At 33.9% G+C, this 17398-nt stretch overlaps 1 protein-coding gene across 3 annotated transcripts; it reads left to right on the plus strand.

The window, feature by feature from the left end:
- Nucleotides 1-1800: 1800 nt before the first annotated feature.
- LOC110025802 (nucleolin 2-like) lies at nucleotides 1801-16641 on the plus strand. Of its 3 annotated transcripts, none has more exons than XM_020726459.1 (21): nucleotides 1801-1934; nucleotides 2274-2313; nucleotides 2392-2440; nucleotides 2530-2702; nucleotides 2888-2974; nucleotides 4237-4344; nucleotides 4428-4544; nucleotides 4640-4774; nucleotides 6079-6123; nucleotides 12739-12831; nucleotides 12995-13081; nucleotides 13173-13301; nucleotides 13432-13539; nucleotides 13746-13811; nucleotides 13902-13993; nucleotides 14073-14190; nucleotides 14328-14428; nucleotides 15471-15549; nucleotides 15636-15727; nucleotides 15830-16143; nucleotides 16361-16641. In XM_020726459.1, the coding sequence occupies exons 2-21, from the start codon at nucleotides 2281-2283 to the stop codon at nucleotides 16387-16389; spliced, it is 2055 nt and encodes a 684-aa protein (XP_020582118.1). In that variant the 5' UTR covers nucleotides 1801-1934; nucleotides 2274-2280; the 3' UTR covers nucleotides 16390-16641. The 3 variants fall into 3 exon arrangements, with proteins under 3 accessions (XP_020582118.1, XP_020582117.1, XP_020582119.1); XM_020726458.1 differs by having other exon boundaries at nucleotides 1809-1934; nucleotides 12995-13087; XM_020726460.1 differs by lacking the exon at nucleotides 2888-2974 and having other exon boundaries at nucleotides 1810-1934; nucleotides 12995-13087.
- Nucleotides 16642-17398: the final 757 nt, after the last annotated feature.

The raw sequence follows: 17398 nt of genomic DNA on the forward strand, positions 1-17398 counted from the left end.
GTTTTATTTTATTGATATAGGAGACTTTGTCTCCTTTATATATATATATATATATATATATATATATAACATTGAAGTGTAGGTGTTAGATGTGTAAATACATAAGAATTGTGTGGTATGCATGCAAATCATCATAAAGAATAAATAAACAAGGAAACAACTAGCTCACGGTTTTTATTTTTTGTATTTTTAATTATTTATGCTCTAGCTTTAAATTTTCTTAAAGTAAGTTTGTTTTAAATAAAAAAAAAGATATTTTTTCTTTTGAAAAATTTTAAGTGAATTTAATTATATTTAAATAATAATATAAAAAAATATTTTAATTATAGCTTAAAATTTAATAATTTATAATTTATATTAAATCTTAAGTCAACTTAACGTTCTCTCCATGAATTTTAAACTGAATTGTTTTCTATTTAATTTTTTTTTGTTTTTTAATTAATCATATAGAAAATTAATTTAATTTTAAATTAATTTTTATCATATTTTATGTAAATTAAATTGTATTTTTTGTTGTAATTTATATTTGATTTTGAACTCACATTTCTTTGATGCTTTACAATATTAATATGTGAATTAACCTATATTTATTGTTTAATTTAAAATATATGATAATTGAATAAAAGTATAAATAAAAATACATATTGTAGATGGATTTAAGCAAATTCATAAGTATTAAATTTTTGTGATTTTAAAAAATTAAAGAATTTTTATGATAAAATAACTAACAATATGATTATAATATCAAAAATAAAATAATTATATAACTATTTAAAAAAATATTATATTTTTTAAAATATTTTGTGAGCATATTTTTATTAGTTTTATATACAAATTTGTCAATATTAGTCAATCTAGTCGGGCAACTATTTTCTTGCCCCTCTTTAGAAATTTTGTGCAGAAAATTTATCTTTTTGCAATCTATATATTAAATTGTGGCAACCATAGAAAAACTGATGTTTTAGCATTTTTTTATCCTAAATATATGGGGCATTTACATATATACCACCTAATTCTCATTTATTTACATGTCTGAGTTCTAAACTTTGCTTTTTTACACCTATTCAACTAGGGCTGTCAAAACAGCTCGTTGTTCGCGAACAGCTCGTGTTCGGCTCGTTTGCTGAGTTAACGAGCCGAACACGAACAACACAAACCAATATTTATTTGTTCGTGTTCGACTTGTTTTGAATCGAAATATTACTAGTCAATTATATATATATATATATATATTTTTAAAAAGATTAATTGCCTGTAAGGCTACAAAGATTTATAATCAATTAAAAGTATTAATGAAGAAAATAAAATAAAAATTATTAAATTTGATTCAAATGATGTTTTAATATAAATAATAATTTTTAAATCTTGCTCAAACTCTTATTATTTTATGATTACATGATTAGGGTTGTTAAAATGACTTTTTGTTTGTGAACGACTCGTGTTTGACTTGCTAAGCAAACGAGCCGAACACGAAGACACTTTTTCTAATCATAAGAAAAGAATCACCATTATTAAAAAAAAGGTGAAATATACGTCTGTGATGAGTATGTAAAAAATGAAATTTATATATAAATACATATGAATGATTGGTATATTTGTAAAAAATTGAAAATCTAAAAAATTCCTAAAAAAAAGGGCAGCGTTCGACCAGGCCGCAACGTCGGTGAATCGATGGCAGAAGAACATCTAAATGTGGGATGGCATGCAAAAAAATTAAGGTTTTGGTTTGGGATATGCAAATACATGAGAATTGAGTGGCACGTGTGTAAATCTTCCTTCCTAAAATCGAAGGCTACCTCTACGCCATCGGTTGATTACATACATATAAAATCGAACATCTAGCTTTCGGTCCGCAGATTCAAAACCCTTGGCTGCTAGGGTTTTTCGAGCTTCTGTTTTCTCCAGCCTTGCCTTCCCGACCGAACCTTCTTCTCGTAAGTTTATGGTCGCTAAAGCATCGATTTTCATTTAGATTTCTTTCATAGTCTGGCTAGTGATCAAACTTGTGGTAGAAATCAGCACGCTCTCTAAGATTTTTAGGGTAATGTTTGTTTTTCGCAGCACCGAAGGCATAGGAGTTTCTCACCTTTTGTTTGTTATTTAATTTTTTTGCTACTCGTCCCTTTGGTTTCTGTAGGAGTTTTTTTTTTTTTTCCATCTGTTTGGAGGTTTTTAATGCCGTTTAGTATATTTTTCTATCGAGTGTTTTAGCTATAGATGTAGATAATTTTATGATTGGTTCTTATTGTGTTGTTTCTGCTTCTGGTGATTAGCACTATAATGGGTAAATCAAACAAGAAGACCACTGTAGAGGTGAGGGCATCGCTTTTAGTTAATTTGTAGCTGTTCAGATCAATTTGTGCTGTTTTTGAACATTGTTCTTTTGTGCAGGTTGCTCCTGTGGCGGTTCCCGTTCCTCCTTCCAAGTCGGCCAAAAAGGGTTTGCCTACCCTTTTATTTCTTAATCTTTATGTTACTGCCATTGCCACGCATTAGCAATTTTTGAAGATACTTTTTTTTGATGTTCAGGAAAGAGGGATGCGGAAGTAGTGTTGGAGAAACCTGCGACTGCCAAAAAGCAGAAGAAAGTAGTAGTGGAAGTTCAGACGAAACAGAATGTTGATAAAAAATCAAAGAAGCCGCCAAAGAAGAAAGCTGAAACCAGTAGCTCGGAGGACACTTCATCAGATTCTGAAAAAGAGGTGTTTCTGATTCGCTGTGCTGTTTGCTCTCTTTTTTAGAAGCCATGGGTTACTTGCTGTAGATTTCGTTGTTATATTTGCAACTTTATGTTTTTCAAATCTTCATCACATGCAGAATGATGTTGTAAAACTAAAGATGCTCCATCATTTCCTTTGTCAAAAACTGATTGCTTTTTAAATTTCAGGCCAAAATTGTTCCAAAAAAGGGTGGCAAGCCAGTAAAACAACCAATAAAGGATTCCAGTAGCAGTGAAGAGTCATCGTCTGATGAAGTGGGTTGCATTTTTTTTTCCTAATCAATTAAATCTAGGGTGTGCAACACACACACACACATAGAGAGAGAGATACATACATACATACATACGTACATACATACATACACTCCAGACCAACCTCATCTGCCTAAGAATTCCATTCTGCACATAGGCGGAGTCGAACCCGTGACTCTAGGGGTTTTATAAACTCTGCCAACCAAACACGTTGGGTGGCACACACACACACTAAGTTTCTTTTCAGTATGGAGTTGCACACGAAGGTGGGATGGAAGGGGTTTGTTTGGTAAATGTTGATGTACCTTATTTTGTTTTCATTCTAAAAATATGATATATTCATTGGTGCTTTATTTTTGTTATCTTTTTATTTGTCCACTCATTTTAACAATTTATTAAGTCCTTAAAATCATATTTTTATTGGGGATGACATTGTTATGCATGTCATTATGGGGATGCTGGAAATGGAAAGATTATATTTTGTGGCTTTTCATGTATTTTTTTCTGTTTTAATTTGAAATGTTAATATTTACTAGCATTTTAATTGATGTATCCATAGCTGCTAAACATTTTAATTTCAATTTCTTAACTCATTGGAATTAATATTTCACCTTTTTTCACATTATCACACATTTAATCATTACACATGAATGGGATGGGGTCTCTTTGGTGGCTTATCCTAAATGCTCTTTTTTGTTTTCTTTTGAAATATTGATATTTTTTAGTGACGCATTGATGTATTGCCATATTCATTGGTAGTTTTTTAGCATTTCTTAACTCATTGGAATTAGCTTTTTTTGTTAATTACGTTCTTCTGAACGCATTGTTTATTTATTGTGGGCCATCTCTCTGCCAAGGATTGATATGACTTTCAGGAAATTAAACCTGCAAATTCATTTAAAATTTTACCTATTGCTGGATTTAAGACTTGCATTGACTTGGTTTCAAAAAAGCAAGAGTTCTAGTGATGTGGATTCTGATAGCAGTTCTGGTGAAGAGAATCTAGTTCGTAATTATTTTTCATTTATCTTTTTTAAAAATTGGCTGATGATCTAATGACTTTTTTAGTGTGCATAAGTCTGCCGTTCCTTCAAAGAAACCACATATTAGCTCTTAAAATTGTTAGCTTTGACAGCGATTCTGGTGAAGAAGATGTCAATTTATTAAGGGTTTCAGAGATATTTTCTTTAAATTGTCTTAATGTTTTTTAATGACTCTGATTCTTTCTTATAACCTTCTCTCAAGGTTTGGATTGATCTGTGCAGGGAATTGAACAAAAAGCTGGTAATGGAAAGAAATCTCTTCCCATACAAATTAATGGAGTTACTCAAGAGTCGTCGAGTGAAACATCTGATAGTGAATCTGATGATCAGGTGATAATTGTCATTATACATTGAAGCAATTGGATTTGAAAGTCTAATCTATGTTCACCAAATATGCAACTCTTATTCTACAGGAAGTGACAGCTAAGGCTGCATCAATTGTCAAAAAGCCACCTTCAAAAGTTACAGTAATTAAATCAAATAAAAAAAAAGAATCCAGTGAAAGCTCCGATAGCGACTCTGATGATGAGGTTAGGTGACTCTTTGAATCTTATTTCAGTTTGGTTTTGAATGCCCTGCTAGTTTGCTTTCTTCTTATGCAAACATCTGCTGTATTTTTCTGTAGGATGATGCTCCCAAAGTTTCTGTCACTGCAAAGAGTGGTTCAGCTCCTTTGAAGGCTTCTGTAATAACTGTACCTAAAAAGAAGGATGAGTCCAGCGACAGCTCAGAAAGTGATTCTGACTCTGATGAGGGCAAGGTGTTGTCTTTGCCTGATAAATTTTAGTCTTATCATTGTTTATTGTCCTAAAGTGTAATTAGCTGGTATTGTTTTTTATTCTTCGTTCATATTTTTCTGGAGCCGTCTCTATACTTTCACGAGACATACTTTGCAAGTTCTGCTTGTTTTAATTAAGCATTTACATCATTGGGTGATGTTGCAATCCTTAGAAGCTTGAGTATGTATGCACTGTTGAACGAATGTGTTTCTTGATTGTGTTTGTTTGCTGAAAAGTAAATACATTAACACTGCAATGAATTTCGATTTAGGTCACCCTCTAATCTTTCTTAAATTCCAGGATTTTTAAGAAGTATTTATCAACATTTTTATTCTATTTAGGGAAGCTGATATATTTATTATCATATTTATTTTCTGTGAAGGGAATCTGTTTTTGTGCTTTTTTATTATAAGAATCACATGATTGTTAATTGCTTGTGTAACCACGCCTAATACTTGACCTGGGCTCTTTTAAATATACAAAAAGCCTCCAATATCTTCCCAATGCGTTATTATCACCAAAACATTTCTTTCTTGTCATTTATTTTGATCTTCCTCCATATGATACTATAAATTGATAGTTTGTCATTAATGGTGGTATTTAATGATTCTTTTTGAAACACTTAAACATACCTGTAGATGGTTTTTAATGACTCTTTATGAAACATCAAAAACCGATGTGACTCAATTTTCAGTCTGGGGTTTAATTGGGTGGGAGGAGTTTAAACATGGCTGATTTTTTGCATATTAAACATGGACTTAGCGGTGATGACACTTTTGTTATGTGTAGTTCTGAAGTGATACGTTTGGTGTATCAGTTTGTATTTTACTTTTCTGAGTGCTAGAGTGCTACATTTGACTATTATTTTCACATGAAACATCAAAAAACAAACGTATGACTCAATTTTCAGACTGGGGTTTAATTGGGTAGAAGAAGAGGCTTAAAATTGGTTGATTTTTTATGCATAATAAACATAGACTTAGAGGTGATGACATAGCTCCATGCTTTTGTTATGTTTAGTACTGAAATGATACGAATGGTGTTATCAGTTAGATAATGCCTTTCTGAGTTTTCAATAAGGTATATGGAACATAAAAATGGAATTAAATTTTCTGGAGCTTTGCTTTCTTAGTGATTCCATCATCCTGGTTTAAGTTTGGACAAGGATAGATTATTCAACTTTTGTGTTGTATTATCGCCATGATGGATATCATAAGAGTTTCTATATAATTATCACGTGGGATGGTCCAACTCCTCCTAAGGAAAAGATTTGTTTTTGATGCAGGTTCCTCCAGCAATCCCTCTTAAAAAGCCTGAAGTCACAGCAAAGGTGAAATTATTTGTTGTTTCATGTGCATTAATTATTTGATTTTTGTAATTATCACGAATTCTCATATTTGTTAGCTATTTGGGCGATAGCCAATGACACGATACATAATTATCTCTTTGATTTTTTAGGTTCTCATCATTATTCCTTTCTTCCTTTTACTGGTTATTTATCAGAGTCTCAAGGAATCAAGTTCCAACTTTTTTAGTAGATTTAAATGCAGTCATTTGGAGTTTTATAAATAGAAGAAAACACTACTAAGCACTGGCCTGCAAAATAGGAACTGTACAATAATGGAAAGCGGAAGTCTGTACTAATTTTATATGGCGACCTACTTAAACTGTGCAAGTGCTTGAGGAGTTTTGTTGTTACTTTCAGAGTCATAGGTACGGGAATAGGGTATGAAGTGATGCTTTGAAACAGCCAAGCAGTATTTAGGGCTCTATCAGGTGTTTCTTTTCTCATTAAAAATTGTATCGAGTTCATGAGGAAGCCGCCAATCAAATCATTGTTAATGTTTGATGAGATGTTTTCTCTTAAATGAGATCTAATTAGATATGAATGGATTTGAACTTAAGCGACTTTCTTGCATTAATTGAACTACAATTATGGTTTTTATAAGCGAAACATGAATCTCAAAAGGTCACTTTTTTTTTGGGTAAAATGAAAACACATTTTTGGATTATATTACATTCCATGTTCCTTGAACTTTGTCAATGCAAAACTTAAGATGCTCCATATCGCCTTGCTTGAATAATAATTATGTTTTATATTAGCATGCCTAACTTGCTGATTATATATCTGAAGAAATGATATTGAAGAAATGATCACATGTTTTCATTAATGGGTTGGGCTTCTATAGAGCTATACAAACCTTTTACAAATAACTCCTATACTTTTGTTATACTTCCTATTTACAATTATACCCCTTAAAATAAGATACAAATCTCAACACTCTCCTCAAGATGAGCAAAAGGTATCTACTAAGTCCATCTTGTTACAAATTTTGAGGTGGAAGGTGTTGGTATTTTAGGAGTTGGGGTAGAACGGGACAAGAGACTTGATGACATGAGTAGCACGACATACACTGTTTCCTCATTCTGCCTCCTCCTATACACTCTCAGCTCCCTTTGAGCTTGAATTCCTCCACCTTTAAGTTCATTTTTCTCAATTTTTTTGGCATTTTCTCAGTTGATTATTCCCACGCAACGGGACGAGATATTGTTCTCACATGCTTCAATCTCTGACCATCACTTCTCTCTCCCTCACGCCTCACGCCTCACGCCTCACGCCTCACGCCTCACGCCTCATACCTTTAGTATCTGATGAGTCACCCAAAGGCGAGGTCACCTCCATGGTGTAGTAAGATTCAAACTCTCTAAAGGACACATCCATGCTTACAATAAATCTCTTCTATATCAGATTCCAAAAAACATCTCTTATGTGTAGCAGAATAATCCACGAGAACAAACTTCACAGCTTTAGGATATAGTTTTCCCTTTGATGGTCTGTTATCATTCACAAAACATACACAATAAAAAATCTTCAATGGGAGGATCCCACTTTTATCTTATTTCAACTTACAATCCAACTCTATCGAGCGCATTCTGTTGATTAATTTAGCCAATGTCAAAACTGCTTGCTCCCACAAGTGCTTTGGACTTTCATCGTGATCATGCTTCGAGCAACCTCTAGAAGGTGTTTATTCTTTTTCTTTGTTACTCCGTTTTATGTCGGTGTATATGAACTTGTAGTTTGATACTATATTCATTGTGCTGACAAATATTTCTCAAACGCCTTGTTGGTATATTCTATCTCATTCTCAATACTTTCACTACTGCACCGTATTGCGTCTAAATCGTCCTGTCAAAGACTTCAAAATAGGCAAGCACATTTGTTTCTCATTAGATATAACTAAGTAACATTAGAAAAATAATCAATTAAAGTAACAAAATAGCTGTAACCATCCATAGAAGTTGTAGAACAAGGTCCCCCTACATCTGAGTGCACCAAATCAAAAGCATAAGAATGCTTTTTGCCAGAACTAACAAAAGAGCTCTTGAAATGCTTACCAAACTCACAAGCATCACACACGTTTTTGTTTATTTGCTTTTTCATACAAGGATGAACACAAACGATCTAATAGACTAAATGAAGATTGTCCCATGCCCCTGTGATTTAGGAAGAAAACATCCTCCACGCTTCTCTCAGATCCTCCTGTTGGCAACATTCTCAACTATTATTGCCAAGGCTAAGCCCGTTACCTCTCTATCTAAGTACCAACGTCCACTATGTCACGTTTCAATCCCAACTCCTTAGACAGTCACCTTCTTTTGAAAGATCACCTTTGGAATATCAAATGAAACAACACATTTTAGTTGGAATATAATGATAGTGGATAAAAGATTCACTGAAAGGAATGAGCATGTAAAACTTTAGACAAAATTATAAAATTAATACACTTCACTGTACCCTTACCAACCATAAGTTTTGTTGTACCATCAACAGTTTGAATGCTCACTAGAACTGTTAGGTAAGTATAAGGAGAGAACTCACTAGCGACAACAATCACATGTCGATATTCACTATAATCTACTATCAATTATGGTGATCTTGTGGTGGATATTGAGACAAGAACATGTGTATCAAAAGTACCTTTGTATGAGTATGCATAACTGTCTTTGTTCGCTTTGGATGATGATAAGGTGGATGCATCGTCAGTCACATTACTTGCTGCTCTCATCTTCCTCTTCAACATTTCCAGAAAATCATGATCCTTATCCACAAAGACTACTCTTATTTTTCTCTCATTCTTTGCTACCATTAGATTTTCCTGGTAGCCTCCCCCTCTAACCCTTGGGCCCCCACGATTACGATCATGACCTCTATACTGTTCACGTCCACCAGTCTCTCCTTGGTGGCTTTGGACAAGCCATGCTCAAGTGTCCCACTTCACAGTTATACCACCCACGAGTCTTTCCCTGGTTATCTGTCATACCTGAACTCGATGGAGCCAAAGCTGATTGCGTACCTGGAAGTCTACTATGCTCAGAGTGTAGTCTCATGCGACTCTTCTTCTGTATCACCAATATAACCATTTCTCGGCCTTCATCGGTTTCTTACACATTTAGAACCAAATTTCTCTCCTTCATTGCTACCTCTTTCGTTTACAACAATGACAGAGTCACGACATACAAAGATCTTTTAAAACCCCTTGTTTTATTGTGGGAGAGGCACTCAAACTTCTCATTTCACGCGAGCACTATTCACGCTGCTTCTGTTTGCGAACATTTACCTCTCCTCCCTACCTCACACCGTTCTCCTCTCTACAATCGGCACTGAAGCCCTTTCTTTTGTCTGTCTTTTTCTTGTGGCGCACGAGTCTGATTCCGCTTCACTGGCCTTGGTCTTGACTAGCAAGGAAGGCAACGATTGAATCCCAACGCACAAAGATCTTCATAATTCCTTGCATCCTCCATCGAAACCGTCCCCATCTTCCTCCATCGAAACCGTCCCTATCTTCCTCCTCCTCCCTACCGCTCTCTCCTCACCAATGTTCCTTCATCCCACTCACAGGACAATTGTAGTTAGGGTAATCGAAAAAAAAAAGTTTCCACATTAAGATCACCAAAGCAACGCCACACTCCTTACTCTTCCTCCGCTCTGCCCTATCTTGCATGCTAGAGCCGCTCCTCCTTGCCTCGCAACGACTTGCTCCTCTCTGCGTAGAAGCCGTATTCCACACCTTGTGTCAAAACCCTCTCACTGTCTCCTTTGTCCCTTCCCAGTTTGCCGTGATCGTGTCTTTTCCTTGCTAGAAAACTGCTATCACGTTGTTGTCTTCATGGCAAGGCGCGATTCCGTCTTTGTCTTCCCAGTTGCTGTTGCTTTGCGATGACAGAGCATAAGGGTATGCTCCTTGTCGCGGTCGCTTGCACCGAGCCGCGATCCCGTTGACTACAACAACCAACTGCTAGGATTAGTGTTCCGATACCATGAAGAAATTGTTTTGAAGGAATGATTACTTCTTTTTTTATTGATGAGTTGGGCTTCTATAGAGTCCTACAATTTTTTTACAAATAACCATAGACTTCTTTATTTCCTATTTACAATTAGACCCCTTAAAATGAGATATATATCTCAACATTTACCTTGTTGATGGATATCCTCATAATGGTTGATTGGCAATTTGAATAGATTTGTGGTTTTCCAAATGAAATATTAGCTTCAGTTTAACATCTTTTCATCCAAAGTTTATTTAATTGTAAATCTTCTTAGCTTCATCCATAATTTTAATTCGACCATTGACATTGAACTTGCATTTCCCCCTCATTTTGAAATATATAAAATATTGTTTTTCAAGATGATTTTGCACAATGGTTCTTCTTCAACATTGCTTGTTCTCATATTTGATTGCTTATTCTTGCTTTTCTTTCTTCTTTCCTTTTTGAAACAAGCTGTAGTTTTGATCGTCTCTAAGGTCACAGTTGGGGCAACATCACACTCCAGCAATTATTGTAGTAAGAATTGAGGATGACCATGCTAATTTTCTTGGGAGAACATGTTGGCAAGAAAAAGGGCTTATCTTTGTAGTGGTGGTTTTTACATTGCTAGAATTTTCCTTAAAATTTGTAACTGTGACTATCACTTGGGAGAACTGCGGAAAGAGGTGCTTGTTTGCTGAACAGTTATTCATTAAAGGCTTAGTAGACAACACCGGTCTTTAGTGGACTAGCATGACGTTTCTGTGATGGCTCATGGATTAATTTGTATGAAGGACATGCTATTTCACGAGTTGTTTGATGAATCATAACGGTTATATTTGCTGAAGTTGAATTTGTCCAAGCCTAACAGGTTTGATGAAGAGCAGTGTTTACGTTGAACTGAAACTTCGGCTAAAAGTGATTTGAGCTTCATATATTTTTTAATAATTTCTCAGTTTTCAGTTATTCTGGATATGCATATAACGGAAGCCCTATTAGGACGTGCATGTCTTATAGTTTTCGGATCAGTTGGCTTAGTTTATAGTTGGATGGATTGATTTGGTTCTTGATAAAGCTCAGTAACTTGCTAAAGATAAATTCATAACTTGGCATTATGCTGGTTTGCTGGTATTTCTTTTTCATGCTGTTTGTGCAGAATCATTGAGTATTGATTACCAATTTGTTAATATCTTGTTAAAAATGGCGATCTATCATTGTACCATTTCTTCTACTTAGCTACATTGAAGTTAATTTATGTCATTGTGCTTATATTATTATGCAGTCCATTCTAAATCTATCGGCATTTGCGTGTACCATATATGTTTCATGTATGATTTTTGCTACTTAGCTTTATGTATTTTCACTAAACAATCCTATGATAGATGTTGAAGAAACTATAATTTACTTGTTGCATGCAATTATTTAGCTTGTATTGAATAAAGTTTTGGTGAAACTTTTTCTTCTTCTTTTTTTGATTATTAGATGTGTGTTTCTAGTGTGCTGCAGGTGCACTTAGCAACCTCTTTAGAAAGTTCTCTCTTTCTGACATGAGGCCTATATATTGTTTATTTTGTTAAAATCTTTCATTCATTATTTCTTTTTTAAAGATGTTGTTATCATTTTTTGCTCTAGCTCTTGATTTTCATGAATTTGATATTATTGGGATTTCAATCGTGGTTTAAAAATTTAATTGCCCACTTATTTTAATAGTTCTTTATTTTGTACTAATTTATTTGGACTTAATCAATCAATGCATTAGGTTCAAATTCTCTTATTTTATTTTTGTGTAAAGAATTTGAGCTCCTTTTTTTTTTTTTTTTTTTTTTTGTTTAACATTCATTACATCTTCATTGGCCTAGACTCATAGAGCTGGCTGCTCTGGTTGGCCTACTTTGCAATAACTGCAGATCCGATTGGATCGGCTATGGATGATTCCTATTCTAGTGTTTGTATTTTGCCATTTTGCCACATCCTTATTATTATTATTATTATTATTATTTTTAATGATTATTGCTCAAACGTTGTTATAAAAGTGTTTGGATATGAAATATTATTTACTTGGGGGCCGTCTGGGATGGCTTTCAATTTTGATTTCTATTTTATTTATTTGTTGATTTAAAACAAAACATGTTTGTTATGATGTAACACGTAAAGTTTTTAAAAACACTTCAATCAACTTTTAGATGTTTTTAAATGTTTCTAAAAACAAGCTAATTTGTTTTTAAAAACAAAAGATTAAAACATGAAAAAAAATAGTCCAATCAACTTTTTGATGTTTTTGAGTGTTTTTTTTTTTAAGAAAGCTAATTTATTTTTAAAAATGAAAGATTAAAACATGCAAAAAAAATTGCACTAAACAAACATGTTTTTTTTAAAAAACTAAAAACAAATGTAAAATACAAAAAAACAAAAGTGATGTCAAACAAGGCTTTAGTTTTATTTTTATTTCCTATTTTGTCTTCTAATGCATTTTTTTTTCATCCAGTCTATTTTTCAAGTTTTGTTTTTTGTTTGCCTTTAATTATAACGATCTTGCTTGTTATTTACAATCAAAATTGCACAATATCTTTGAACTTTTGTCTGCTAGTGGAGCTCTATTTTTTATTGATTTTTGGGTTCTTTTTTGTTGTTTCAGAAACCATTAAGCAAAGCGAAAGTGGAAGAGAGTTCTGAAGAAAGTTCTGATGAGAGTGACGAGGAACCACAGACAAAGAAACTAGAAGTACCTGTATGCATTTTCATGTGTTCGTGAATCTATGTTTCAAATTGTTGTATAAACTTGTTTTCTAATGTTGCCTGCTAATAATATCATTGCTGTAGGAAACTATTGGAGGAATGCTAGAGGAATCCTAAATTTTTATTGATTTTTGGGTTCTCTTTTATCGTTTCAGAAACCACTAAGCAAGGCGAAGGTGGAAGAGAGTTCTGATGAGAGCTCTAGCGATAGTGACGAGGAACCACAGAGAAAGAAACTAAAAGTACCTGTATGCATTTTCATTTGTTCGTGAATCTATCTCTTTGAGTAAACTTGTATTTAAGTATTGCCTGCTAATAATACAATTGCTGTAGGAAACTACTGGATTGAATGCTAGCAAGCCTGCCATTAAGAGTGCCAAAAAAGAGAGCAGCAACAGTGATGAGGGTGACAGCTCTGAAGACAGTTCTGATGAAGAGACTCCGAAGGCACAACAAAACAAGGTAGACATGTTCAACTATTCTATTGATTATTATTTCATAATTTCAATAGAATGCTTTTATGCATTGGAGGGCTTTTAAATATTTTTTTAGTAATAATGTTAATATTTGTGCTTTTTCATATACTTGCCAGCCAACTAAACAAACTATGAAGAGTAGCAGCTCTGATGAGGAATCTTCCGAAGAAGATTCTTCTGATGAAAGTGAAGATGTGCAGCCAGCAAAGACGCCTGCAAAGAAAGTATGTTTTCTGCCTCTTTATTTCTTCTCTCTGTGAAAACTTAAGTTTATACTATCAAAACCAATGGAAGTTGTTTAAAACTTATCAGAAAATTTTAATGCATTTTCTTACTGTTGACTGAGGTTTTTAAATAGTTTCTAATTGATTAGCTATTGATGGTTATTATAAGTATGCTTCTTTGGTTGATTATTTGAATAAAATTGCAGGAAACCAACTTGAAGAAGAAGGATGAACCTACAGATCAAATTGCTAAAAAGTTTGATAAGAAAGTGGTATTTTATTGTTTTTCTCATTTATTTTATTCTTAATTTTTAAAAAGTATTTTTAAGAAGTTAGAGATTTAATGCTCTATTTAATTCTAGGAAAAGACTCCTGCGGGTAATCAAAATGTATCATCTGGACCAAAGACGCTTTTTGTTGGAAACTTGTCCTATGACGTTGGAGAGGATGAAATGTATGTGCTTGTACTTTCTTTGTTACTTTTCCCCCTGTAGGTTTTATTTTAATAATCTTTCTTTTTTCTCTCTTATAAGATTTGAGTTCTTCAAAGAGGCAGGAGAAGTTACTGATGTTCGGTTAGCCAAATTTGATGATGGACAGTTCAAGGGTTTTGGGCATGTTGAGTTTGCCACTGCAGAAGCGGCCCAAAAGGCAACTTGTTAATTTAAAAAAATCTCTTTTTTCCTATTCTCATTGTCTGTTGGGTGCTTTGTTCAAGTTTAAAGATATTTTCTCTCAGCTTCCTGCAAATCATTGCTTTAAACTGATTTTTGCCCTTGTTTTGATAGGCATTGAATGATTTTAATGGCCAAGAACTTATGGGTCGTTTGGTACGACTTGATTTGGCACGTGAGCGTGGGGAACGGGGCTCATACACCCCTAACAGCGGGTATTTTCTCGGCTCTCTCAAATTTGAAATAATATGATTTATATATGTTTCTGTAGTGTTTGAACATTTTTTATCATAGTAAATTGAAGAAAACTACTTCAGATTTTAAGGAGCGAAATTCATAAAAAAAGTTGTGCACTAGCCATTAGAATTTCAAAATTTAGAATTGGAAAAATATTGCATGTTGTGTTCTATCAAATATTAGATTATCATATATATATATATATATAATTAGAACTTTGCCCTGGACTTGGAACAATTAGCTAATGAGACATGTGATTTGGCAAAATCTTTAAGAAAATGAGAGTTAGCTTCAAAAGTTGCATCTATTCAGGCGTTTGAGTAAGGCACCAAGCCTAATAGCCAAGTTCACGAACAATTCGATATCTTGGTGGCTTAAATAGTAACCGAGCCAAGGTATTGACCATCAATTTAGGATGTGATAAAATTCTCAGATATTCCTGCAAGTTTGTATAAATGTAGGATAAATTCCATAAAATAAATATTTAGGGGCAAGTACATACAGACCACCTGAAATTTGTTATTTACAAAGCAACCAACCTTTTTTATTTTTGTTTCAAATTCTCACTCAACTATCAAAATTCATGGCAAAACCCCAACCCATGTTTTAAATTTTTATCAAATTCTCAGTAATTTTTTCGTGGCGTGCCTAAATACATGGGTTTGATAGTTCCAAAAAAATCACCTAGGTGGTTACTTTGTAAATATCAATATTTCGAGTGGTCTGTATGTAATTATGCCAGGTATTTAATCAAGCTGACCAAATCCTGTATTTTTTTTTAAACAGAAAATATTGACAACTTTTGTGCTGCCTAGTAACCATGTAAATAAAATTACCACACACACACACAAGAATGCCTTGTCCAGGATTACTGAAATTTGCTGGCCGCATTTGAGTTGATTTTAAAAAATCATTTGAAACCTTATTTTTACTAGCACTTGTAACATTTGGGAGTATCTATACTCTTTGTTTTTTGTTTTATTGCTAATTATGCTCTTTATATATCTGGATGGAAAATAGATCTTTCCAGAAGCCTGAAAAAGGTCAGAGCTATACCATATTTGTGAGAGGTTTCGACAAATCACTCGAGATGGATCAGGTAATTTTTTTTTACTGTTACGTTTCTCCAAATTTCATTTGTTTTCTTGAATTTATTTTAGCGCTGAGCGTGGACGTTTAATGCAGATTGAAAGTTCACTTAAAGAGTATTTTGGCACGTGTGGAGAGATTTCACGAATTTCTTTACCCAGAGACTATGATACTGGAGGTTCTAAAGGGTCAGTTTTTTTTTTTTTTTTTCAATTTATTTGGAAAAAAGTTCATAGTTGTCTGCTGCTTTATTGAGATGGCATTAAATTGCATATAATTTTTCTTTGCAGTATTGGATACCTTGACTTCAATACCGAGGAAGCTTTCTCCAAGGCTCTCGAGCTATCTGGCTCTGAACTTGGAGGCTACTCCCTGACTGTGGATGAAGCGAAACCGAGGGGCGATGGGGGGAGTGGAGGCCGTGGTGGTGGCAGAGATGGCGGTGGTTGGAGTGGTGGCCGGGGAGGTGGTCGTCGTGGTGGCCGCGGCGGCAGAGATGGTGGCGGCTGGGGTGGAGGCCGTGGTGGTGGCAGGGGACGCGATGGTGGCGGTCGTCGTGGCAGGGGTAGTGGCGGTCGTTTTGGTGCTGGCACACCCAGCCAAGGTTATTTGCACTTATTGATTTCTTAAATTTTGTTATGGAAATTGCAGTCAAATTTACATTTTTATTGCACGATTTTCTTGTGGGTTCTTTCATGGCTAACCATTTTTGTTATATAACGCTTAAATTTAGATTTGAATGATGGAAAAATTTTCAGTTTCTTTGGCAAAAGAAAAAAAAATTACTGATTGTTGAATTTTTTTTTTTTTCTTTTTTGAAGGGAAGAAAACTACCTTTGGGGATTACTAAAGATAAGCTTCATCTTCCTCTTGCTGCTTCAGATGCTGAAGGCGTCTTCTATCCATTCCTGTAGCTTGTTAAAGTCACCGTATGGCTGCCCAGTTTTGCTTAGTCAATCTTGTCTGCAATATGTTGCAACTTTTAATACTTTGTTATTTTGTTTATTTATTTTAATTTCTGGAGAGTATTGAGTTTAAGTTTCATGAAAGTAATTGTGTGCTGATAAGGATATATTTTCCTTATTTTATATTATTTTTGGTATTTTGATCGAGCCGACTTCTCAGCCTTAGTATTTAAATGATCAGTATAAATGTTTTTATGATCAAATGTTGTACATTAATTACATTTGTCGTTAAGTATCACGGTTTGTATTTTAGTGCATGCTTGTTATGAGTTAGACCTGCCCCGTAAGTTGCTTGTTTTGATTCAAAAACAAACTTTTTTTTTTATTTCGCTGGCTTATTTTACACATCGTTTATGGTGTTTGGCAGTTTTTTTTTTAATTAAAGATCTTATCTGAACCCATGAAATAATCACTAAATTACTTATATTTTGAAATTAGGCATCTGCTTGCATGCAACAATTTTAATGGATTTAGATATCTAACTTAACACTGATCTTTGATATTTCTATTTATAATATTTTGGTGTTATAATCATATGCAAAGGATCACCACTTTATGATGCCGTACGATTCATGCTTGGTGGATCCCCTAGATATGCATTTACATGGCATATATAGGTATGCACCATTTTTACAATCGGTACGACATGCCATACAACAGCGATTATAATAGATATGCATGTCAATGGCATATCTTGCTGTGGCTTATATTTGCTAATAATTTTTAAAAGGCCTATCTAGCATAAAAACGGTTAGAGTTGGCAAAGATTTGCAAGCTGATCCTGACAAAAATTAGGTTAAGATTTAACAGTTATTAGAAGATCTTTAGTGAGGGGATTACTATTTTGACTAATTATTTTAGATTAGTTAGATTCATTCAAAATAACAAAATAGA

The sequence above is a fragment of the Phalaenopsis equestris genome, unplaced genomic scaffold, assembly GCF_001263595.1.
Source record: "Phalaenopsis equestris unplaced genomic scaffold, ASM126359v1 Scaffold000333, whole genome shotgun sequence".
In the NCBI taxonomy this organism is placed as follows: Eukaryota; Viridiplantae; Streptophyta; class Magnoliopsida; order Asparagales; family Orchidaceae; genus Phalaenopsis; species Phalaenopsis equestris.

Coding starts and splice junctions, on each gene's coding strand:
- LOC110025802 (XM_020726458.1), top strand. CDS start 2,281: ATGGGTAAATCAAACAAGAAGACCACTGTAGAG. Junction 13,302..13,431: donor CGAAGGCACAACAAAACAAG/GTAGACATGTTC, acceptor TATACTTGCCAG/CCAACTAAACAAACTATGAA. Junction 13,812..13,901: donor AAAAGTTTGATAAGAAAGTG/GTATTTTATTGT, acceptor ATTTAATTCTAG/GAAAAGACTCCTGCGGGTAA.